General features: G+C 70.3%; 1 protein-coding gene across 1 annotated transcript; it reads right to left on the reverse strand.

Annotated features, from left to right (window-relative positions):
* On the reverse strand, positions 1–24,123 carry CPT1B (carnitine palmitoyltransferase 1B). The gene is made up of 19 exons (XM_075081821.1): positions 24,019–24,123; positions 22,092–22,251; positions 21,869–22,008; positions 21,389–21,560; positions 8,522–8,623; positions 8,301–8,438; positions 8,015–8,092; positions 7,812–7,919; positions 7,478–7,562; positions 7,206–7,401; positions 6,560–6,745; positions 6,374–6,479; positions 5,949–6,065; positions 5,515–5,679; positions 5,049–5,183; positions 4,129–4,281; positions 1,187–1,300; positions 838–930; positions 1–236 (listed from the first exon to the last, which is right to left on the reverse strand). The coding sequence occupies exons 2-19, from the start codon at positions 22,230–22,232 to the stop codon at positions 147–149; spliced, it is 2,319 nt and encodes a 772-aa protein (XP_074937922.1). The 5' UTR covers positions 22,233–22,251; positions 24,019–24,123; the 3' UTR covers positions 1–146.
* Positions 24,124–24,825: the final 702 nt, after the last annotated feature.

Here is a 24,825-nt window from a genome sequence, read left to right on the forward strand (position 1 = left end):
TCACACAGACAGCCTTTATTAGAAGCATGTACAGAGCAGCAACACCCTCGCTGCCCCCCCATCTCACCCAGTACCGCGGCTCAGAGTGGCCCCCACTGGCCCCGGCTCCATGGCCTCCCAAGCTGGGGTCTGAGACCACCCCTGCCTCACTTCCCCGCCTTCTCAACCGGCTTGTCGAAGAGCTCAGCGATGTCCAGCATGGCCTGGCGGATGTTCCTCCCAAAGCGCTTTGAGTCCTGCAGGGCAGCACCCATGAACCCTGCTGTTCCCAGCCCCCCAAAATTGGGACCCAACCCCTCTGCCCCTGGGGCACCCTCTGTGCCCTGGGATCCCCGGCAGGTCCTCCAAGAGCAGCACCACACGCCTGGAGTGAGGTGGGAGTCCCACAGGCGAGGGGCTGGGATGCAGCAGGGCAGGGGTCCCACAGAAGAGGGGCTGGAACACAGTGGGGTGGGAGTCCCACAGGAGAGGGACCAGGACTCAGCAGGGTGGGGGTCTTACAGGAGAAGGGCTGGGATGCAGCGGGGTTGGGGTCTTACAGGACAGGGGCCAGGATGTGGCAGGGTGAGGGGGTCCCACAGGAGAGGGGCTGGGATGCAGCAGGGTGGGGGTCCCAGAGGAGAGGGGCTGGGATGCAGCAGGGTGAGGGGGTCCCACAGGAGAGGGGCTGGGATGCAGTGGGGTCAGAGCCAGGGTCTGGGGGCTGCCCCAGGCCCACGGGGACCCCATAGGAGACCCCACAGCCCAGATAGCAACTGCAGCACCAGGAGAGACACCACTGCCTGCCCTGCCCAGGGAGCACCCCCAGCCCCCCAGCCCCAGCCCCGGGGCTCTCACCGTCTCAGAGCTGGAGAACTTGCTGGAGACATGGAAGGTGATGAGGTTCTCACCCGCGATGATGTAGGAGACGCCGTAGCCATCATCTGCCACCTGTGGGGGGCGCATGAGCGGGGCCATGGCACCCCCGGGGGCACCGGGCACCCACCTGGGGTGCCCACTGTCGGCCCCCGCCTGTGCCATGGTGCTGGGGTTCCTCCGGTGTGGGGCACATCCCTGACCCAGACCCATGGACCAGTACGTGCAACAGACCCACACACCCACCCCTTGCAGACCCACCTCCCTGCCCCCACACTCCCTGCTCCCCCCAGCCCTGCTGACCCCCCCGACGCCCCCCAGGGATGCTCACGGGGCCGAAGCCGCCGCCGGTGGAGACGTGGTCGGGGTACTTGCTCAGGTCGCACAGCTTCAGCTGCTGCTGCGGCGTCTGGCTGGTGGAGAGGCGCCAGGGCTCCGAGAGCACCTGCCCGGACCGGGCGTCAGTGGTGCCGCCAAGCACCCCGCTGCACCCCACTGTGCTACAGTGCGCCCTGCTGCACCCCAGTGTGCCCCGCTGCACCCCACTGTGCTACAGTGCGCCCTGCTGCACCCCAGTGTGCCCCGCTGCACCCCACTGTGCTACAGTGCGCCCTGCTGCACCCCAGTGTGCCCCGCTGCACCCTGCTGTGCTACAGTGCGCCCTGCTGCACCCCAGTGTGCCCCGCTGCACCCCACTGTGCTACAGTGCGCCCTGCTGCACCCCAGTGTGCCCTGCTGCACCCCACTGTGCTACAGTGCGCCCTGCTGCACCCCAGTGTGCCCTGCTGCACCCTGCTGTGCTACAGTGCGCCCTGCTGCACCCCAGTGTGCCCCGCTGCACCCTGCTGTGCTACAGTGCGCCCTGCTGCACCCCAGTGTGCCCCGCTGCACCCCACTGTGCTACAGTGCGCCCTGCTGCACCCCAGTGTGCCCCGCTGCACCCCACTGTGCTACAGTGCGCCCTGCTGCACCCCAGTGTGCCCCGCTGCACCCCACTGTGCTACAGTGCGCCCTGCTGCACCCCAGTGTGCCCCGCTGCACCCCACTGTGCTACAGTGCGCCCTGCTGCACCCCAGTGTGCCCCGCTGCACCCCACTGTGCTACAGTGCGCCCTGCTGCACCCCAGTGTGCCCCGCTGCACCCCACTGTGCTACAGTGCACCCTGCTGCACCCCAGTGTGCCCCGCTGCACCCCACTGTGCTACAGTGCACCCTGCTGCACCCCAGTGTGCCCCGCTGCACCCTGCTGTGCCCCGCTGCACCCCACTGTGCTACAGTGCACCCTGCTGCACCCCAGTGTGCCCCGCTGCACCCTGCTGTGCCCCGCTGCACCCCACTGTGCTACAGTGCGCCCTGCTGCACCCCAGTGTGCCCCGCTGCACCCTGCTGTGCTACAGTGCGCCCTGCTGCACCCCAGTGTGCCCCGCTGCACCCTGCTGTGCCCTGCTGCACCCCACTGTGCTACAGTGCACCCTGCTGCACCCCAGTGTGCCCCGCTGCACCCCACTGTGCTACAGTGCGCCCTGCTGCACCCCAGTGTGCCCTGCTGCACCCCACTGTGCTACAGTGCGCCCTGCTGCACCCCAGTGTGCCCCGCTGCACCCCACTGTGCTACAGTGCACCCTGCTGCACCCCAGTGTGCCCCGCTGCACCCTGCTGTGCCCCGCTGCACCCCACTGTGCTACAGTGCACCCTGCTGCACCCCAGTGTGCCCCGCTGCACCCCACTGTGCTACAGTGCGCCCTGCTGCACCCCAGTGTGCCCCGCTGCACCCCACTGTGCTACAGTGCGCCCTGCTGCACCCCAGTGTGCCCCGCTGCACCCCACTGTGCTACAGTGCGCCCTGCTGCACCCCAGTGTGCCCCGCTGCACCCTGCTGTGCTACAGTGCGCCCTGCTGCACCCCAGTGTGCCCCGCTGCACCCTGCTGTGCTACAGTGCGCCCTGCTGCACCCCAGTGTGCCCCGCTGCACCCTGCTGTGCCCTGCTGCACCCCACTGTGCTACAGTGCACCCTGCTGCACCCCAGTGTGCCCCGCTGCACCCCGCTGTGCTACAGTGCGCCCTGCTGCACCCCAGTGTGCCCCGCTGCACCCTGCTGTGCCCCGCTGCACCCCACTGTGCTACAGTGCACCCTGCTGCACCCCAGTGTGCCCCGCTGCACCCCACTGTGCTACAGTGCGCCCTGCTGCACCCCAGTGTGCCCTGCTGCACCCCACTGTGCTACAGTGCGCCCTGCTGCACCCCAGTGTGCCCCGCTGCACCCCACTGTGCTACAGTGCACCCTGCTGCACCCCAGTGTGCCCTGCTGCACCCCACTGTGCTACAGTGCGCCCTGCTGCACCCCAGTGTGCCCCGCTGCACCCTGCTGTGCCCCGCTGCACCCCACTGTGCTACAGTGCGCCCTGCTGCACCCCAGTGTGCCCCGCTGCACCCCACTGTGCTACAGTGCGCCCTGCTGCACCCCAGTGTGCCCCGCTGCACCCCACTGTGCTACAGTGCACCCTGCTGCACCCCAGTGTGCCCTGCTGCACCCCAGTGTGCCCCGCTGCACCCTGCTGTGCCCCGCTGCACCCCACTGTGCTACAGTGCACCCTGCTGCACCCCACTGCACCCTGCTGCACCCCACTGCGCCGCAATGCACCCCACTGTGCCCCAATGCACTCTGCTGCACCCCGCTGCACCCCTCTGCGCCCTGCTGTGCCCCATTCTGCTGCACCCCGCTGCACCCTGCTGCACCCCACTGTGCCCCAATGCACTCTGCTGCACCCTGCTGCACCCCACTGCACCCCTCTGTGCCCTGCGGTGCCCCATTCTGCTGCACCCCACTGTGCCCCAATGCACTCTGCCGCACCCTGCTGCACCCCACTGCACCCCTCTGTGCCCTGCGGTGCCCCATTCTGCTGCACCCCACTGTGCCCCAATGCACTCTGCTGCACCCTGCTGCACCCCCCTGTGCCCTGCTGCACCCCACTGTGCCCCAATGCACTCTGCTGCACCCCGCTGCACCCCACTGCCCGCGGGCGCATGCGGCCTGGCAGGTACGTGCGTGCTGGTGTCACCGTGTGGGGCACAGGCAGTGACATGTCGACGATGGCAGCTGGACGTGTGCGCCCAGGCCACGTGCAGCACGTCAGCCCTTGCACACGCGTGTGCTGGTGACACATGTAAGGGGCGGGGTGGTTTTTCCCCTGCGCGCCCACGCAGTGTCCCGCGCGCTGCGTGCGTCGCTGTCGCGGCGCGGTGCTGCGAGCCCCTGCGCCCGCCCGGGCTCACCTGGGCCAGAAAGGGGGACTGCACCCCCAGGTAGCGGGACACCACGTAGAGGCAGAAGAGGTGACGGTCAATGCCGGCCCCGGTCATGGCCATGCGGTACATGTGCTGGTGCTTCTCGGCTGCCAGCTTGAAGAGCCGCTGGCGCTCGGCTCGCTGCGGGGAGAGCCGGGCTCAGGGCCGGTGGAGGCAGGGGTCCCATCACCCCCCACCTGGCCACCCCGGGTGCTCTGCGTGGGATGAGTCCTCCTGGGTCCTGCCCGGGGGAGGCAACGGCTGTGCAGCTCTGGGGGAGAGATCCTGAGGGATGGGGACCTCTCCCAGGGACAGGGATGTCCCCAAGGGATGGGGACCACTCCCAGGGCCATGGATGTCCCCAAGGGGTGGGGACCTCACCTAGGGACGGGGGTGTCTCCGAGGGATGGGGACCTCACCCAGGGACAGGGGTGACCCCAAGGGATGGGGACCTCACCCAGGGACAGGGACCCCCTCCAGAGATGGACACTTTCTCTGGGGATGGGGATGTCCCCAAGGAATAGGGACCTCTCCCAGAGATGGGCCCACCCCCGAGAGATAGAAGCCTTCGTGAGAGACGGGGACCTCCCTCTGTGAGGGATGAGGACCCCCTCCAGAGATGGGCACTTTCTCCAGGGACAGGGTCCAGGTTCCAGGAATAGGAACATCTGTCAGAGGTGGGGACCTCCCCAGGGGTTGAGGAGCACTGTGAGGCATGGGCACCTCCCCCAGTGACAGGGACGTCTGTGAGGGATGGGGACCTCCCCAGGGGATGGGACCACCACGGCAGAGCCAGCCATGCCGGGACAGCCCCGACCCGGCTGGGGACAGCAGGATGGAGCCAAGGGCTTGGAGGGGAGGTCCAGGGGGAGCGGCTGGGGGGCCGGAGACCCTGGCGCATTGCTCACAGTCTGCCGGGCGTCTGCCATGCTGCGCACGAAGGCAGTGGACTCGGCGGTGCAGGACCTTACTGTCTCCGTCCGGCCCTCGCGGAAGAGTCGTGTCATGGAGGCCTCGTAGGTGAGGCAGAAGCGGCCCTTGTCCTGCGGAGAGGCCGGGTCACACCGGGGCAGGCCCGGAGGATGCTGGCCTGTCCCTGTCCCCATCCCCGTCCCCTTCCCCATCCCATCCTCACCCTTGCCCCCATCCCATCCTCATCCCTGCCTCCATTTCTAGCCCCATCCCTGTCCCTGTCCCTGTCCCAGTCCCTGTCCCATCTCCATCCCCATTCCTTTCCCCATTCTGTCCCCATTCTGTCCCTATCCCATCCTCATCCCCATCCGCATCCCCATCCCACCCCGACCCATCCCCATCCCACCCCGACCCATCCCCATCCCATCCCATCCCGTCCCCGTGCCGTCTGGGGCAGCTCACGCGGAAGTGGGCGAGCTGCAGGGAGATCTGGATGAAGGCATCGGGGCTGGTCCGGCACTTCTTGATCAGCCCCTTCCCGAAGTCGGAGAACTGGAAGCAGCAGAAGTCCACGTCGTCGGCCAGCGCCTTGGCCAGGCGGTAGGAGCCCTCGATGGCGGCACGGCACTGCGGAGAGGCGCAGCCATGGCGGGCAGGGCGATAGCACCAGCCCCGCCGTCGCCCGGGGTGGGGGGCACTGATGGCCCAGCCCCAGCCCCGGGCACGGCCAGTGGCACCGCGACACCGGAGGGCCGACGGGACCCCTGCGCACTGATGCCGTGGGGCGCAGGGGGTGGCTGGGGTGCAGAGAGCCCACCCTGCTGCCGTGGGGAACAGGAGGACCCCGAGAGCCTGCCCGCAGCACCAGGGCGGGGGGCCTTGGGGGTCGGACCCACCTCCTGGGGGATGTCCCACTGGAGGCGCTGAGGGGGGGCCAGCCGCGTGTCGGGCTCCCCCAGGCAGTGCCCTGCCTCGGTGTAGCCCAGCTGGAATTTGTCTGTCGCCAGGGTGAACTGGGGGGAGAGGTGCCCCTGAGTGTGAGGCCCCCTGAGCCCACCACCATCGCCCCATCACCCCCCAATCCACCTCCCAGCTGCCCCACTCACCCCAGGGTGGTCCCAAGCCCCCCTCCTCCACAGCCCCACTCACCCCAGCTTGTCCCAGGACTCGCCCCAGGGCAGCCCCGTGGGATCCCCCTCCACTCAAGAAGGGGTTCCTCAGCCTGGGGGTCCATAACAAGGGTGTCCACATAGGGGTCCCCAGCCCCTGGGTGCCCAATAGGGGAGCCCAGCCTGGGGTGCTCCCCCCGCCCCCCCGTTACCTCCCAGAGGTGCCCGATGATGGGTGCATCGGCCCAGGAGTGCTCAGCGTTGGCCCCCAGCTTCCCGTTCTTGTAGACCACCAGGGTGAAGGACTTGTCGAACCAGCTGTGGGGAGGGGGGGTGAGGGCAGGGTGGGTGCTGCGGGGAGGGTCCTGGGGTGGGGGGGGGTGGGGAGGGGTGCCCACCGGTCGTAGCACTGGCCGTGCAGCAGGGACTTGGCGTAGGCGTCCATGCAGCCCTCCTGGCTGGGGCTGTAGCCGTGCTCCTCCTCGTCCAGCGTCAGGAAGAAGGCCGCCCGCTCGATGGCGTCCAGTGACACCTTGTTCTTGCCGTGGCTGAAGAACCGGGCTCGAGCCTCGGCCCAGGGCACCCTGCCGGCACGGCCAGCGTGAGGGCGCGTGGGGCTGCCGACGCCCAGACCCACCACCATGCGCTGAGCCCCCTGAGCCCACTGCCCCGACCCACGCAGCAGCCCCCACCCACGGGTGGCCCCAGGGTCTGGCACCAGGAGCGTGAGTGTGGGGCTGTCCTGCAAAACCCCCTGAGCCCACCACCCCAACCCACAACCCCAGGTGGCCCCAGGGTTCTAGCACCAGGAGCCATGAGGATGTGGGGCTGGTGACGCCCACCACCCAGCCAAGTCCCCTGAACCCACCGACCCCATGTCCCGACCCACATTGCAGCCCCCAGCCCCAACCCATGGGTGGCCCCAGGGTCCCCATCCCAGAGCACCTCGTCCATCCCCCCGTGCCCTGCTCCCGCCGCCCCGGGCAGCGTGCACAGCACCCACAGCCCGCCCAGAGCGCGGGGACCCCGTGGTGGAGCCGGCACCTCTCGCCGGCGGTGAGTGCCGCCAGCCGCTCCTCGCCGGGCTGGGGGGGCGAGGGGTCGTCCAGGATGCGCTGGAACTGCAGCTCCAGGTCGCGGGGCCGCAGCACCTGCCCCCCGTAGTAGAGCCAGACCTTGTAGAAGCGGCCCTTGTGGTAGACGGCCAGGTGCTTGCTGTCCACCAGGTGCAGCAGCGTGTCTGGCGGGGGGACACCGGTGTCACGGCCACCCCACGGACCCTGCGTGGGGGATGGGGTGCCCCCCAGCCCCCTTACCCTTCTCCTTGCCGGGGATGCGGGTGGTGTTGAACATCCGTTCCGACTGGTAGGAGCACATGGGCACAATGCCCAGCGCCATCATCTGTGCGGGGCAGCGGTGAGCGGGGGGCTGGGGCACCTGCGCCCCACCTCCAACCCCTGCACCCCCAAACCCTGGCCTCCCTGAGCCCCCCAAAGCCCACCTGAGCTCCCCGGCAGCCGCAGGACCTCGTGCCAGCCTCATGGCGACTCCCGCCCTGGCCCTACCCCTGCCCCACAGCCTCCCCAGCCCCCCTGCTCTCCCCAAACCCCGTAGCCCCACCGTCCCCCCGCAGCCCCCCAGGGTGCTCACAGGGGGGATCTCCCCGCGGTCCAGCTTGCGGCGGTAGAGCAGCATGGCGTGCACCGTGTTACCTGCCCGGGCAGCCTGGATGCGGCTGGGGGTCACGTAGAGGAAATCCTGGGGACGAGGGATGGGGCTTGGTGATGATGCTGGGGTGCACCTGGAGGGGGTTTCGGTCATGCTGGCAGTCCCCCTGTCCGTCCCCCCCTTACCATGGCGTAGTAGTTGCTGTTGACCATGAGCGGGCTGCGGCTGTGCAGGTAGATGTACTGCTCCCACCAGTCGCTCACCTGCGGGGACAGGGACGGGGATGGGGACAGGGTACAGGACCCCCTGCCCCTAATGACCCAGCTGGGGCACCAAGTGCTCCCTTCCCATGATTGTGGGGGGAGAGCAGGACTGTGGGCTTGGGTGGGGGTCAACATCCCTGGTGCTGGAGGTGAGGACCACCACTGCTTCCCCCCCCACCCCATCACCAGGGAAGCCCAGGGCACTCACATAGTTGGTTGTCCACCAGGACTTGAGGATCAGGTACTTCTGAAGCCGTGGAGCTGTCTTCTCCTTGAATTCCTTGGCCAGAGCCTCCATCTTACTGTACTTCTCATCATCCATTAGCGGGCGCACTGACTCCAGGTACTGCAGGGAGGGGGCTCGGTGTGACACCCCCCATCCCCATCCCACCACAGACAGACCCATCCTGTCCCATCCCAGCCCCTTACCCGGCTGATGGTGGCCTCCACAGGGGGCACGGGGAGCTTGGGCAGAGAGGTCTGGAAGCTGTACAGCAGGGGCTTACGGACAGACAGCACCTTCATCAGCGCCTGGAGGAAACACGGAGAAGATGGAGGGGACGGCGCAGACCTGCAGGACCGTTGCCATGCCGTGCATCACCCGTGCACCAGCTCCTGCTGCTGGCTCCGGGACTCCTCCGTGGTCCTGCTACACCTCCAGCCAGGTCCCGGCCCTCCATCCTCCTGCTGCACCCGCAGCCACGTCCCGGCCCTCCATCCTCCTGCTGCACCGCAGCCACGTCCCAGCCATCCATCCTCCTGCTGCACCCGCAGCCACGTCCCGGCCATCCATCCTCCTGCTGCACCCGCAGCCATGTCCCAGCCCTCCATCCTCCTGCTGCACCCGCAGCCACGTCCCGGCCCTCCATCCTCCTGCTGCACCCGCAGCCAGGACCTAGCCCCCCATCCTCCTGCTGCACCCGCAGCCACGTCCCGGCCCTCCATCCTCCTGCTGCACCCGCAGCCATGTCCCGGACCTCCATCCTCCTGCTGCACCCACAGCCACGTCCCAGCCATCCATCCTCCTGCTGCACCCGCAGCCACGTCCCAGCCATCCATCCTCCTGCTGCACCCGCAGCCACGTCCCGGCCCTCCATCCTCCTGCTGCACCCGCAGCCACGTCCCGGCCCTCCATCCTCCTGCTGCACCCGCATCCGCGTCCCGGCCCTCCATCCTCCTGCTGCACCCGCAGCCATGTCCCGGCCCTCCATCCTCCTGCTGCACCCACAGCCACGTCCCAGCCATCCATCCTCCTGCTGCACCCGCAGCCACGTCCCAGCCATCCATCCTCCTGCTGCACCCGCAGCCACGTCCCGGCCCTCCATCCTCCTGCTGCACCCGCAGCCACGTCCCAGCCATCCATCCTCCTGCTGCACCCGCATCCGCATCCCGGCCCTCCATCCTCCTGCTGCACCCGCAGCCACGTCCCGGCCCTCCATCCTCCTGCTGCAACCGCAGCCGCGTCCCGGCCCTCCATCCTCCTGCTGCACCCGCAGCCACGTCCCGGCACTCCATCCTCCTGCTGCACCCGCAGCCACGTCCCGGCCCTCCATCCTCCTGCTGCACCCGCAGCCACGTCCCGGCACTCCATCCTCCTGCTGCACCCGCAGCCACGTCCCGGCCATCCATCCTCCTGCTGCACCCGAAGCCACGTCCCGGCACTCCATCCTCCTGCTGCACCCGCAGCCACGTCCCAGCCCTCCATTCTCCTGCTGCACCTGAGCCAGGTCCCAGCCCTCCATCCTCCTGCTGCACCCGCAGCCGCGTCCCAGCCCTCCATCCTCCTGCTGCACCCGCAGCCACGTCCCGGCACTCCATCCTCCTGCTGCACCCGCAGCCGCGTCCCAGCCCTCCATCCTCCTGCTGCACCCGCAGCCACGTCCCAGCCATCCATCCTCCTGCTGCACCCGCAGCCACGTCCCGGCCCTCCATCCTCCTGCTGCACCCGCAGCCGCGTCCCAGCCATCCATCCTCCTGCTGCACCTGAGTCACGTCCCGGCCCTCCATCCTCCTGCTGCACCCGCAGCCACGTCCCGGCCCTCCATCCTCCTGCTGCACCCGCAGCCACGTCCCGGCCCTCCATCCTCCTGCTGCACCCGCAGCCACGTCCCGGCCCTCCATCCTCCTGCTGCACCCGCAGCCACGTCCCGGCCCTCCATCCTCCTGCTGCACCCGCAGCCACGTCTCGGCCCTCCATCCTCCTGCTGCACCCGCAGCCGCGTCCCAGCCCTCCATCCTCCTGCTGCACCCGCAGCCAGGACCCAGCCCTCCATCCTCCTGCTGCACCCGCAGCCACGTCCCAGCCATCCATCCTCCTGCTGCACCCACAGCCACGTCCCGGCACTCCATCCTCCTGCTGCACCCGCAGCCACGTCCCGGCCCTCCATCCTCCTGCTGCACCCGCAGCCACGTCCCGGCACTCCATCCTCCTGCTGCACCCGCAGCCGCGTCCCAGCCATCCATCCTCCTGCTGCACCTGAGCCAGGTCCCGGCACTCCATCCTCCTGCTGCACCCGCAGCCACGTCCCAGCCCTCCATCCTCCTGCTGCACCCGCAGCCACGTCCCGGCCATCCATCCTCCTGCTGCACCTGAGCCAGGTCCCGGCACTCCATCCTCCTGCTGCACCCGCAGCCACGTCCCAGCCCTCCATCCTCCTGCTGCACCAGCAGCCGCGTCCCAGACCTCCATCCTCCTGCTGCACCCGCAGCCGCGTCCCAGCCATCCATCCTCCTGCTGCACCCGCAGCCACGTCCCGGCCCTCCATCCTCCTGCTGCACCTGAGCCAGGTCCCGCCCCTCCATCCTCCTGCTGCACCCGCAGCCACGTCCCGGCCCTCCATCCTCCTGCTGCACCCGCAGCCACGTACCGGCCCTCCATCCTCCTGCTGCACCCGCAGCCAGGACCCGGCCCTCCATCCTCCTGCTGCACCCGCAGCCACGTCCCAGCCCTCCATACTCCTGCTGCACCCGCAGCCAGGACCCAGCCATCCATCCTCCTGCTGCACCCGCAGCCACGTCCCGGCCCTCCATCCTCCTGCTGCACCCGCAGCCGCGTCCCGGCCCTCCATCCTCCTGCTGCACCTGAGCCAGGTCCTGGCCCTCCATCCTCCTGCTGCACCCGCAGCCACGTCCCGGCCCTCCATCCTCCTGCTGCACCCGCAGCCATGTCCCAGCCCTCCATCCTCCTGCTGTACCCGCAGCCGCGTCCCAGCCCTCCATCCTCCTGCTGCACCCGCAGCCACGTCCCAGCCCTCCATCCTCCTGCTGCACCCGCAGCCACGTCCCAGCCATCCATCCTCCTGCTGCACCCGCAGCCACGTCCCGGCCCTCCATCCTCCTGCTGCACCCGCAGCCACGTCCCAGCCCTCCATCCTCCTGCTGCACCCGCAGCCACGTCCCGGCACTCCATCCTCCTGCTGCACCCGCAGCCACGTCCCGGCCCTCCATCCTCCTGCTGCACCCGCAGCCACGTCCCAGCCCTCCATCCTCCTGCTGCACCCGCAGCCACGTCCCGGCCCTCCATCCTCCTGCTGCACCCGCAGCCACGTCCCGGCCATCCATCCTCCTGCTGCACCTGAGCCAGGTCCCGGCACTCCATCCTCCTGCTGCACCCGCAGCCACGTCCCAGCCCTCCATCCTCCTGCTGCACCAGCAGCCGCGTCCCAGACCTCCATCCTCCTGCTGCACCCGCAGCCGCGTCCCGGCCCTCCATCCTCCTGCTGCACCCGCAGCCGCGTCCCGGCCCTCCATCCTCCTGCTGCACCCGCAGCCGCGTCCCAGCCCTCCATCCTCCTGCTGCACCCGCAGCCAGGACCCAGCCCTCCATCCTCCTGCTGCACCCGCAGCCACGTCCCGGCACTCCATCCTCCTGCTGCACCAGCAGCCGCGTCCCAGACCTCCATCCTCCTGCTGCACCCGCAGCCGCGTCCCAGCCATCCATCCTCCTGCTGCACCCGCAGCCACGTCCCGGCACTCCATCCTCCTGCTGCACCCGCAGCCACGTCCCGGCCCTCCATCCTCCTGCTGCACCTGAGCCAGGTCCCGCCCCTCCATCCTCCTGCTGCACCCGCAGCCACGTCCCGGCCCTCCATCCTCCTGCTGCACCCGCAGCCACGTACCGGCCCTCCATCCTCCTGCTGCACCCGCAGCCAGGACCCGGCCCTCCATCCTCCTGCTGCACCCGCAGCCACGTCCCAGCCCTCCATACTCCTGCTGCACCCGCAGCCACGTCCCAGCCATCCATCCTCCTGCTGCACCCGCAGCCACGTCCCGGCCCTCCATCCTCCTGCTGCACCCGCAGCCGCGTCCCGGCCCTCCATCCTCCTGCTGCACCTGAGCCAGGTCCCGGCCCTCCATCCTCCTGCTGCACCCGCAGCCATGTCCCAGCCCTCCATCCTCCTGCTGCACCCGCAGCCGCGTCCCAGCCCTCCATCCTCCTGCTGCACCCGCAGCCACGTCCCGGCCCTCCATCCTCCTGCTGCACCCGCAGCCACGTCCCAGCCATCCATCCTCCTGCTGCACCCGCAGCCACGTCCCGGCCCTCCATCCTCCTGCTGCACCCGCAGCCACGTCCCAGCCCTCCATCCTCCTGCTGCACCCGCAGCCACGTCCCGGCACTCCATCCTCCTGCTGCACCCGCAGCCACGTCCCGGCCCTCCATCCTCCTGCTGCACCCGCAGCCACGTCCCAGCCCTCCATCCTCCTGCTGCACCCGCAGCCACGTCCCGGCCCTCCATCCTCCTGCTGCACCTGAGCCAGGTCCCGGCCCTCCATCCTCCTGCTGCACCCGCAGCCACGTCCCGGCCCTCCATCCTCCTGCTGCACCTGAGCCAGGTCCCGGCCCTCCATCCTCCTGCTGCACCCGCAGCCACGTCCCAGCCATCCATCCTCCTGCTGCACCCGCAGCCACGTCCCGGCCCTCCATCCTCCTGCTGCACCCGCAGCCGCGTCCCGGCCCTCCATCCTCCTGCTGCACCCGCATCCACGTCCCGGCCCTCCATCCTCCTGCTGCACCCGCAGCCACGTCCCAGCCCTCCATCCTCCTGCTGCACCCGCAGCCACGTCCCGGCCATCCATCCTCCTGCTGCACCCGAAGCCGCGTCCCGGCCCTCCATCCTCCTGCTGCACCCGCAGCCACGTCCCAGCCCTCCATCCTCCTGCTGCACCCGCAGCCACGTCCCAGCCCTCCATCCTCCTGCTGCACCCGCAGCCACGTCCCAGCCATCCATCCTCCTGCTGCACCCGCAGCCACGTCCCGGCCCTCCATCCTCCTGCTGCACCCGCAGCCACGTCCCGGCCCTCCATCCTCCTGCTGCACCCGCAGCCACGTCCCGGCCCTCCATCCTCCTGCTGCACCCGCAGCCACGTCCTGGCCCTCCATCCTCCTGTTGCACCCGCAGCCACGTCCCGGCCCTCCATCCTCATGCTGCACCTGAGCCAGGTCCCGGCCCTCCATCCTCCTGCTGCACCTGAGCCAGGTCCCGGCCCTCCATCCTCCTGCTGCACCCGCAGCCACGTCCCGGCCATCCATCCTCCTGCTGCACCCGCAGCCACGTCCCAGCCCTCCATCCTCCTGCTGCACCCGCAGCCGCGTCCCGGCACTCCATCCTCCTGCTGCACCCGCAGCCACGTCCCGGCCCTCCATCCTCCTGCTGCACCCGCACCCACGTCCCGGCCCTCCATCCTCCTGCTGCACCCGCAGCCACGTCCCGGCACTCCATCCTCCTGCTGCACCTGAGCCAGGTCCCGGCCCTCCATCCTCCTGCTGCACCCGCAGCCACGTCCCGGCCCTCCATCCTCCTGCTGCACCCGCACCCACGTCCCGGCCATCCATCCTCCGGCTGCACCCGCAGCCGCGTCCCAGCCATCCATCCTCCTGCTGCACCTGAGCCAGGTCCCAGCCCTCCATCCTCCTGCTGCACCCGCAGCCGCGTCCCAGCCATCCATCCTCCTGCTGCTCCCGCAGCCACATCCCGGCCCTCCATCCTCCTGCTGCACCCGCAGCCACGTCCTGGCCCTCCATCCTCCTGCTGCACCCGCAGCCACGTCCCAGCCCTCCATCTTCCTGCTGCACCCGCAGCCAGGACCCAGCCATCCATCCTCCTGCTGCACCCGCAGCCACGTCCCGGCCCTCCATCCTCCTGCTGCACCCGCAGCCACGTCCCAGCCCTCCATCCTCCTGCTGCACCCGCAGCCGCGTCCCAGCCCTCCATCTTCCTGCTGCACCCGCAGCCACGTCCCAGCCCTCCATCCTCCTGCTGGACCCGCAGCCACGTCCCGGCCCTCCATCTTCCTGCTGCACCCGCAGCCACGTCCCAGCCCTCCATCCTCCTGCTGCACCCGCAGCCACGTCCCGGCCCTCCATCCTCCTGCTGCACCCGCAGCCACGTCCCGGCCCTCCATCCTCCTGCTGCACCCGCAGCCACGTCCTGGCCCTCCATCCTCCTGCTGCACCCGCAGCCACGTCCTGGCCCTCCATCCTCCTGCTGCACCCGCAGCCACGTCCCGGCCCTCCATCCTCCTGCTGCACCCACAGCCACGTCCCGGCCCTCCATCCTCCTGCTGCACCCGCAGCCACGTCCCGGCCCTCCATCCTCCTGCTGCACCTGAGCCACGTCCCGGCCCTCCATCCTCCTGCTGCACCCGCAGCCACGTCCCAGCCCTCCATCCTCCTGCTGCACCCGCAGCCACGTCCCAGCCCTCCATCCTCCTGCTGCACCCGCAGCCACGTCCCGGCCCTCCATCCTCCTGCTGCACCCGCAGCCACGTCCCGGCCCTCCATCCTCCTGCTGCACCCGCAGCCACGTCCCGGCCCTCCATCCTCCTGCTGCACCCGCATCCGCGTCCCGGCCATCCATCCTCCTGCTGCACCCGCAGCCGCGTCCCAGCCATCCATCCTCCTGCTGCACCCGCAGCCACGTCCTGGCCCTCCATCCTCCTGCTGCACCCGCAGCCACGTCCTGGCCCTCCATCCTCCTGCTGCACCCGCAGCCACGTCCCGGCCCTCCATCCTCCTGCTGCACCCACAGCCACGTCCCGGCCCTCCATCCTCCTGCTGCACCCGCAGCCACGTCCCGGCCCTCCATCCTCCTGCTGCACCTGAGCCACGTCCCAGCCATCCATCCTCCTGCTGCACCCGCAGCCACGTCCCAGCCCTCCATCCTCCTGCTGCACCCGCAGCCACGTCCCGGCCCTCCATCCTCCTGCTGCACCCGCAGCCACGTCCCAGCCCTCCATCCTCCTGCTGCACCCGCAGCCACGTCCCAGCCCTCCATCCTCCTGCTGCACCCGCAGCCACGTCCCAGCCCTCCATCCTCCTGCTGCACCTGAGCCAGGTCCCGGCCCTCCATCCTCCTGCTGCACCCACAGCCACGTCCCGGCCCTCCATCCTCCTGCTGCACCCGCAGCCACGTCCCAGCCATCCATCCTCCTGCTGCACCCGCAGCCACGTCCCGGCACTCCATCCTCCTGCTGCACCCGCAGCCGCGTCCCAGCCATCCATCCTCCTGCTGCACCCGCAGCCACGTCCTGGCCCTCCATCCTCCTGCTGCACCCGCAGCCACATCCCGGCCCTCCATCCTCCTGCTGCACCCGCAGCCACGTCCCGGCCCTCCATCCTCCTGCTGCACCTGAGCCAGGTCCCGGCCCTCCATCCTCCTGCTGCACCCGCAGCCGCGTCCCGGCCCTCCATCCTCCTGCTGCACCCGCAGCCACGTCCCAGCCCTCCATCCTCCTGCTGCACCCGCAGCCAGGACCCAGCCCTCCATCCTCCTGCTGCACCCGCAGCCACGTCCCGGCCCTCCATCCTCCTGCTGCACCCGCAGCCACATCCCGGCCCTCCATCCTCCTGCTGCACCCGCAGCCACGTCCCGGCACTCCATCCTCCTGCTGCACCTGAGCCAGGTCCCGGCCCTCCATCCTCCTGCTGCACCCGCAGCCACGTCCCGGCCCTCCATCCTCCTGCTGCACCCGCAGCCACATCCCGGCCCTCCATCCTCCTGCTGCACCCGCAGCCACGTCCTGGCCCTCCATCCTCCTACTGCACCCGCAGCCACGTCCCAGCCCTCCATCTTCCTGCTGCACCCGCATCCGCGTCCCGGCCCTCCATCCTCCTGCTGCACCCGCAGTCGCGTCCCAGCCATCCATCCTCCTGCTGCACCCGCAGCCACGTCCCGGCCCTCCATCCTCCTGCTGCACCCACAGCCACGTCCCGGCCCTCCATCCTCCTGCTGCACCCGCAGCCAGGACCCAGCCCTCCATCCTCCTGCTGCACCCGCAGCCGCGTCCCAGCCCTCCATCCTCCTGCTGCACCCGCAGCCGCGTCCCAGCCCTCCATCCTCCTGCTGCACCCGCAGCCAGGTCCCAGCCCTCCATCCTCCTGCTGCACCCACAGCCACGTCCCGGCCATCCATCCTCCTGCTGCACCCGCAGCCACGTCCCAGCCCTCCATCCTCCTGCTGCACCCGCAGCCACGCCCCGGCCCTCCATCCTCCTGCTGCACCCGCAGCCACGTCCCGGCCATCCATCCTCCTGCTGCACCCGCAGCCGCGTCCCGGCCCTCCATCCTCCTGCTGCACCGGCAGCCGCGTCCCAGCCCTCCATCTTCCTGCTGCACCCGCAGCCACATCCCGGCCCACCATCCTCCTGCTGCACCCGCAGCCACGTCCCGGCCCTCCATCCTCCTGCTGCACCCGCAGCCACGTCCTGGCCCTCCATCATCCTGCTGCACCCGCAGCCGCGTCCCAGCCCTCCATCCTCCTGCTGCACCCGCAGCCAGGACCCAGCCATCCATCCTCCTGCTGCACCCGCAGCCGCGTCCCGGCACTCCATCCTCCTGCTGCACCCGCAGCCAGGTCCCAGCCCTCCATCCTCCTGCTGCACCCGCAGCCGCGTCCCAGCCCTCCATCCTCCTGCTGCACCCGCAGCCAGGACCCAGCCATCCATCCTCCTGCTGCACCCGCAGCCGCGTCCCGGCACTCCATCCTCCTGCAACACCCGCAGCCACGTCCCGGCCCTCCATCCTCCTGCTGCACCCACAGCCACGTCCCGGCCCTCCATCCTCCTGCTGCACCCGCAGCCACGCCCCGGCCCTCCATCCTCCTGCTGCACCCGCAGCCACGTCCCGGCCATCCATCCTCCTGCTGCACCCGCAGCCGCGTCCCGGCCCTCCATCCTCCTGCTGCACCCGCAGCCACGTCCCAGCCATCCATCCTCCTGCTGCACCTGAGCCAGGTCCCGGCCCTCCATCCTCCTGCTGCACCCGCAGCCACGTTCCGGCCCTCCATCCTCCTGCTGCACCCGCAGCCACGTCCCAGCCATCCATCCTCCTGCTGCACCCGCAGCCACGTTCCGGCCCTCCATCCTCCTGCTGCACCCGCAGCCAGGACCCAGCCCTCCATCCTCCTGCTGCACCCGCAGCCGCGTTGCAGCCCTCCATCTTCCTGCTGCACCCGCAGCCACATCCCAGCCCTCCATCCTCCTGCTGCACCCGCAGCCACGTCCTGGCCCTCCATCCTCCTGCTGCACCCGCAGCCACGTCCCGGCCCTCCATCCTCCTGCTGCACCCGCAGCCACGTTGCAGCCCTCCATCCTCCTGCTGCACCCGCAGCCGCGTTGCAGCCCTCCATCTTCCTGCTGCACCCGCAGCCGCGTCCCGGCCATCCATCCTCCTGCTGCACCCGCAGCCACGTCCCGGCCCTCCATCCTCCTGCTGCACCTGAGCCAGGTCCCGCCCTCCATCCTCCTGCTGCACCCGCAGCCACGTCCCGGCCCTCCATCCTCCTGCTGCACCCGCACCCACGTCCCGGCCATCCATCCTCCTGCTGCACCCGAGCCAGGTCCCAGCCCTCCATCCTCCTGCTGCACCCGCAGCCGCGTCCCGGCACTCCATCCTCCTGCTGCACCCGCAGCCACGTCCCGGCCCTCCATCCTCCTGCTGCACCCGCAGCCACGTCCCAGCCCTCCATCCTCCTGCTGCACCTGAGCCAGGTCCCGGCCCTCCATCCTCCTGCTGCACCCGCATCCGCGTCCCGGCCCTCCATCCTCCTGCTGCACCCGCAGCCACGTCCCGGCCCTCCATCCTCCTGCTGCACCTGAGCCAGGTCCCGGCCCCCCATCCTCCTGCTGCACCTGAGCCAGGTCCCGGCCATCCATCCTCCTGCTGCACTTGAGCCACGTCCCGGCCCTCCATCCTCCTGCTGCACCCGCAGCCAGGACCCGGCCCTCCATCCTCCTGCTGCACCCGCAGCCACGTCCCGGCCATCCATCCTCCTGCTGTACCCGCAGCCGCGTCCCGGCCATCCATCCTCCTGCTGCACCCGCAGCCACGTCCCAGCCCTCCATCCTCCTGCTGCACCCGCAGCCACGTCCCAGCCCTCCATCCTCCTGCTGCACCCGCAGCCACGTCCCAGCCATCCATCCTCCTGCTGCACCCGCAGCCGCGTCCCGGCCCTCCATCCTCCTGCTGCACCCGCAGCCGCGTCCCAGCCCTCCATCCTCCTGCTGCACCCGCAGCCACGTCCCGGCACTCCATACTCCTGCTGCACCCGCAGCCACGTCCCGGCCCTCCATCCTCCTGCTGCAACCGCAGCCAGGTCCCAGCCCTCCATCCTCCTGCTGCACCTGAGCCACGTCCCGGCCCTCCATCCTCCTGCTGCACCTGAGCCACGTCCCGGCCCTCCATCCTCCTGCTGCACCCGCAGCCACGTCCCGGCCCTCCATCCTCCTGCTGCACCCGCAGCCACGTCCCGGCCCTCCATCCTCCTGCTGCACCCACAGCCACGTCCCGGCCCTCCATCCTCCTGCTGCACCCGCAGCCACGTCCCGGCCATCCATCCTCCTGCTGCACCCGCAGCCGCGTCCCGGCCATCCATCCTCCTGCTGCACCCGCAGCCACGTCCCGGCACTCCATCCTCCTGCTGCACCCGCAGCCACGTCCCGGCACTCCATCCTCCTGCTGCACCCGCAGCCACGTCCCGGCACTCCATCCTCCTGCTGCACCCGCAGCCACGTCCCGGCCCTCCATCTTCCTGCTGCACCCGCAGCCAGGACCCAGCCATCCATCCTCCTGCTGCACCTGAGCCACGTCCCGGCACTCCATCCTCCTGCTGCACCCGCAGCCACGTCCTGGCCCTCCATCCTCCTGCTGCACCCGCAGCCATGTCCCAGCCCTCCATCCTCCTGCTGCACCCGCAGCCGCGTCCCGGCCATCCATCCTCCTGCTGCACCCGCAGCCAGGACCCAGCCATCCATCCTCCTGCTGCACCCGCAGCCACGTCCCGGCCCTCCATCCTCCTGCTGCACCTGAGCCAGGTCCCGGCCCTCCATCCTCCTGCTGCACCCGCAGCCACGTCCCGGCACTCCATCCTCCTGCTGCACCCGCAGCCACGTCCCGGCCCTCCATCTTCCTGCTGCACCTGCAGCCAGGACCCAGCCATCCATCCTCCTGCTGCACCTGAGCCAGGTCCCGGCCCTCCATCCTCCTGCTGCACCTGAGCCAGGTCCCGGCCCTCTATCCTCCTGATGCACCTGAGCCAGGTCCCGGCCCTCCATCCTCCTGATGCACCCGCAGCCACGTCCCAGCCATCCATCCTCCTGCTGCACCCGCAGCCACGTCCCAGCCCTCCATCCTCCTGCTGCACCCGCAGCCACATCCCGGCCCTCCATCCTCCTGCTGCACCCGCAGCCACGTCCCAGCCCTCCATCCTCCTGCTGCACCCGCAGCCACGTCCCGGCCCTCCATCCTCCTGCTTCACCCGCAGCCACGTCCTGGCCCTCCATCCTCCTGCTGCACCCGCAGCCACGTCCCGGCCCTCCATCCTCCTGCTGCACCCGCAGCCACGTCCCGGCCCTCCATCCTCCTGCTGCACCCGCAGCCACGTCCCGGCACTCCATCCTCCTGCTGCACCTGAGCCAGGTCCCGGCCCTCCATCCTCCTGCTGCACCCGCAGCCACGTCCCGGCCCTCCATCCTCCTGCTGCACCTGAGCCAGGTCCCGGCCCTCCATCCTCCTGCTGCACCCGCAGCCACGTTCCGGCCCTCCATCCTCCTGCTGCAACCGCAGCCACGTCCCGGCCATCCATCCTCCTGCTGCACCCGCAGCCGCGTCCCGGCCCTCCATCCTCCTGCTGCACCTGAGCCACGTCCCAGCCCTCCATCCTCCTGCTGCACCCGCAGCCACGTCCCAGCCATCCATCCTCCTGCTGCACCCGCAGCCACGTCCCGGCCCTCCATCCTCCTGCTGCACCCGCAGCCACGTCCCGGCACTCCATCCTCCTGCTGCACCCGCAGCCACGTCCCGGCCCTCCATCCTCCTGCTGCACCCGCAGCCGCGTCCCGGCCCTCCATCCTCCTGCTGCACCCGCAGCCACGTCCCGGCCCTCCATCCTCCTGCTGCACCCGCAGCCACGTCCCGGCCCTCCATCCTCCTGCTGCACCCGCAGCCGCGTTGCAGCCCTCCATCTTCCTGCTGCACCCGCAGCCACATCCCAGCCCTCCATCCTCCTGCTGCACCCGCAGCCACGTCCTGGCCCTCCATCCTCCTGCTGCACCCGCAGCCAGGTCCCGGCCCTCCATCCTCCTGCTGCACCCGCAGCCACGTCCCGGCCCTCCATCCTCCTGCTGCACCCGCAGCCACGTCCCGGCCCTCCATCCTCCTGCTGCACCCGCAGCCGCGTTGCAGCCCTCCATCTTCCTGCTGCACCCGCAGCCACATCCCAGCCCTCCATCCTCCTGCTGCACCCGCAGCCACGTCCTGGCCCTCCATCCTCCTGCTGCACCCGCAGCCAGGTCCCGGCCCTCCATCCTCCTGCTGCACCCGCAGCCACGTCCCGGCCCTCCATCCTCCTGCTGTACCCGCAGCCGCGTCCCGGCCCTCCATCCTCCTGCTGCACCCGCAGCTGGGTCCCAGCCCTGCCTGATGCTCCTGTCCCAGCCCTGCCCGCTGCCCATGACACTCCGGCCTGGGCAGCTGCTCCTGCCTGTTCCCACCCTGGGCAGAGCTACACGGGGCAGCTCCCGGCCTCGCTGCCCGTCTCCCTTGGACCCCCAGCACCCACCACCTTCATGCCACAGCGCAGTCTCAGCTCATCCCCAGCATCAGCAGCTTCACAGCCCCCACCAGCACCGTGACACCCACCGTGCTGCACGTGCACACGCATGCACATGCCCACATGCATGCAGATGCAGACACTGCAGCCCATGCCGCAGCATCCTTCAGCACCCATGCTGGCAGCACCCCGCTCAGCACCACTTGCCCTGCCCTGCCGGCAGCCGGTGCCGGCTGCAGGTGCCGCTCACCACCCAGATCCTGGTGCTGCGGCTCATCTTGCCGTGGGGCTCAAACATCCAGCCGTGGTAGGAGAGGAGCAGCTTCAGCGCCTGCCGGAAGAGCAGGACGGCAGAGAGCCAGACGCCGGTGGAGAATAGCGCGGCGCTCACCATCGTCCGGCTCTCGTAGCTCAGGAGGCGGCTGCGGGGGCAGTGAGGGGGTGACATGACAGGCTGGGGGACATGAAGGGTGGGACCCCCTTGGGGTTGTGCCCATGGTGTTGAGGAACGGGTACTGGGACCCCCTGCGGGAGGTCCCCAAGTGGGACCATGCCAATTGGGTGGGATGTGTGGGGTGAACCCCCCCAAGGAATGCTGCAGGCCTCCATGGCCATGCCGGTGGGGTTGGGGACACGTGGGGTGGGTTCCCTTGGGAGACAGGGCAGGTGGGGCCATGCCCATGGGTGGGACACGGGGGTGGTGCCCCCCGGCCGAGGTGCCCGCGCTCACCTCTCGGGCAGGCAGTGGCGGATGCGGGCGATCATCCCCAGGGAAGGGTCAACCTGGCAGTAGAAGGAGCCGGCAGTGGCCATCACGACCACCATCCAGCTGGAGGGGGAGGCGGGGTAGACGCCGGTCAGGAAGCTGTTCTGTGGGCACAGGGGGGTCAGGGCAGCGGGGACAGCGGGGATGGTGGGGGTCCGACCATCCAGCTGCCCCCAGCCGAGCCCACCTTGGCGCGGACCAAGCGCTTCTTCCATGAGGAGATGCCGGCGAGGTAGAGCTGCTTGACGGCCTCGCGGCTGAGGTGGAAGTCCAAGCCCTCGGGGGTGACGGTGAACTGGAAGGCCACAGCCTGGTGAGCCTCCGCCATCCTGAGGGTCTTCCAGCACCTGCGGGGGGGCACGGGGACGGTCACCCCATGTGGGACCCCTGCCCAGGCCCAGTGCCCCAGCTTGGGGAGCAAAGCCGGGGGTGGGGGGGGGGGCAGTGGGTGCCCTTGCCCGAGGTGGGGTTCGCCGCAGTGCTGCACGGGCCAGCGTGGCGCACAGGCACCGGGGTGGCCTCGGAGGTGGCGTGCCTGCCGCGGTGCCAGGACTGCCACGTCCCATGGGAGCGCGCCAGCGCAGTGCGCGTGCTGCCTGCCGCGGCCACGGCCCAGTCACGCGGCGCTGGCCGGGCGCCCACTGAGGGAAGGGTCAGTGCCGCCTCCGGCCCCGGCACCGTCCCCAGCGCTTGGGGAGAGGGGACGGCGGCGCGGACACACCCCCGCTTGCAGGCAGCTGTGTGGCCCCTGCCCGCGGTGGAACCCTCGGAGGACGAGGCAGCACCTGTCTCTGCGTCGGCAGCGGTGGCTGCACCGGGAATGCCGCTGGCCGAGACAGCAGCAGGAGCTGTGGGGCAAGCAGAGACCCCTCTGCGGGTACAGCCGGGCTCCCATGAGGTCCCCAGGGACCCTCTGGTGTTGGTGCAGCCAGTGCCAGCCTGGGGCTCAGCCTGAGGGCTGTTGGGCCCACTGGTGCCCAGGCCCTTGGGTGGGGGTAACCCCGAGTGCGGGTATGCTACAGGTGCCCTTTTGCAAGGACGTCCTTGGGCTGAAGGCAAACAGCGGCAGCTTGGCACCGCACCGCACTGCACGGCTGCACCGCACGGCTGCACCACACGGCTGCACCGCACTGCACAGCTGCACAGCACTGTGCTCCACCACATGGTTACACTGCGCTGCACCGCACTGCACTCCAACACGGCTGCACTGCACTGCACTAGCGCGAATTGCTCTGCACTGAACTGCATTGCTCTGCACTGTGCGGCACCATGCTGCGGTACACTGCGCCGCGCAGCACTGCCCGGTGCCACAGTGCCACCCACGGCACTGCATTAAACCGCATCACCAAGCACTAAAGTGCACCGTGGTGTGCAGCACTGCCCAGCTGCAGCTCCACTGCACTGCACCCTGCTGCAGGCAATCACCCTGCACTGCATGCATGGCACTGCACAGCATGGCATGGCACTGCACGGTGTGGCACAGCATGGCATGGCACTGCACGGTGTGGCACGGCATGGCACAGCACTGCACGGTGCTGCACGGCGCTGCATGGTATGGCACAGCACTGCGTGGCACTGCACGATGCTGCACAGCACTGCACAGCACTGCACAGCGCAGCAGTGTCACCCCAGGCTCCCGGGGACCCCGGTGGGCCCGTGTCGGCGAGTGGGCCGAGACCCCCGTGGGGCCGCGCCCCCGCCCGCCCCCCCACCCCGCATGGCAGGGAGCGCCCCAAGGTCACCGAGGCGCTGGGGCCGGGACACGGAGCCCCGCAGCCCCCCCCGGGGGGGCGGCCCCGCCAGAAGACGCCGCCCGGCCCACGAAGCGGCCCCCCCCTCTCCCCCCCACCCCCGCCGCCTCGGGGCCTGCTCCCGGGGCTGCGCTGCGGGCCGTGGGGGCACCGGCGAGACCCGCGGCCGCGCGGGGCGGGCCGTGGGGCAGGGGGGTGCGGGGGTCTGGAGGACGCTCCTCACGGACGGACACGGGTGGGAGCCGGGCGGGAGCGGGGCCGCGGGGTCACCCGGCGCCGGGGGGTGCCCGCCCCGTGCGGCTCCCGCCCCCGCGGGACTCCCCCCTCCGCGTGGGTCCCCCCGCCCGCCCGGGTGCCCGGTACCTGCTCGGGGGCGCGGACGGCGGGCGGCAGCCCCGGGGACGGCGGCTCCCTGCGCCCCGGCGCCGGTAACCGGACACGGGCGGCGGGCGGGACCCGCTGCATGGCCCGAAATGGCAGCGGCGGCCGCCGCTCCTCCCCCGCAGCGCCCGCGGCCCCGCTCCTCCCCCGGGCAGCGACCGGCACCCCGGGGACAGGACAGGCACCCGGGGCAGGGACCGGCACCCCGGGAAAATGACAGGCTCCCCGGGGAAAGGGACCAGCACCCCCGGGGAAACACACCGGCACCCTGGAAAGGGACCGGAACCCTGGGCAGGGACTGACATCCCGGGCAGGGACTGATACCCCGGGGAAGGGGACCTGCATCCTGGGGAAAGGGCCGGCATCCCTGGGCAGTGACCTGCACCCCAGGCAAGGACGTGCACCCCAGAGAGGGACCGACATCCCTGAGAAGGAACCGGCACCCCAGGCAGGGCCTGACACCCCGGGCAGAGACCTACATCCTTGGGAAGCGACACACGTCCCAGGCAGGGACCTGCACCCCAGGAAGGGACCTACACCCTGGGCAAGAACCTGCACCCCAGAGAGGGGCCAGTGCCCCAGGCAGGGACCAACATCCCTGGGAAGGGACCTACAGCCACCAGGTAGGGACCTGCACCCCAGAGAAGTACCGGCACCCTGGGCAGGTACCAACATCCTGGGAAGGGACCCGCACCCCTGGGCAGGGACTGACACCCCAGGAAGGGGCCCACATCCCAGGCAAGGACCTGCACCCCAGGCAGAGGGGGGCCGGTGCCCCTGGCAGGGACC

The sequence above is a fragment of the Phalacrocorax aristotelis genome, chromosome 1, assembly GCF_949628215.1.
Source record: "Phalacrocorax aristotelis chromosome 1, bGulAri2.1, whole genome shotgun sequence".
Taxonomy (NCBI): Eukaryota; Metazoa; Chordata; class Aves; order Suliformes; family Phalacrocoracidae; genus Phalacrocorax; species Phalacrocorax aristotelis.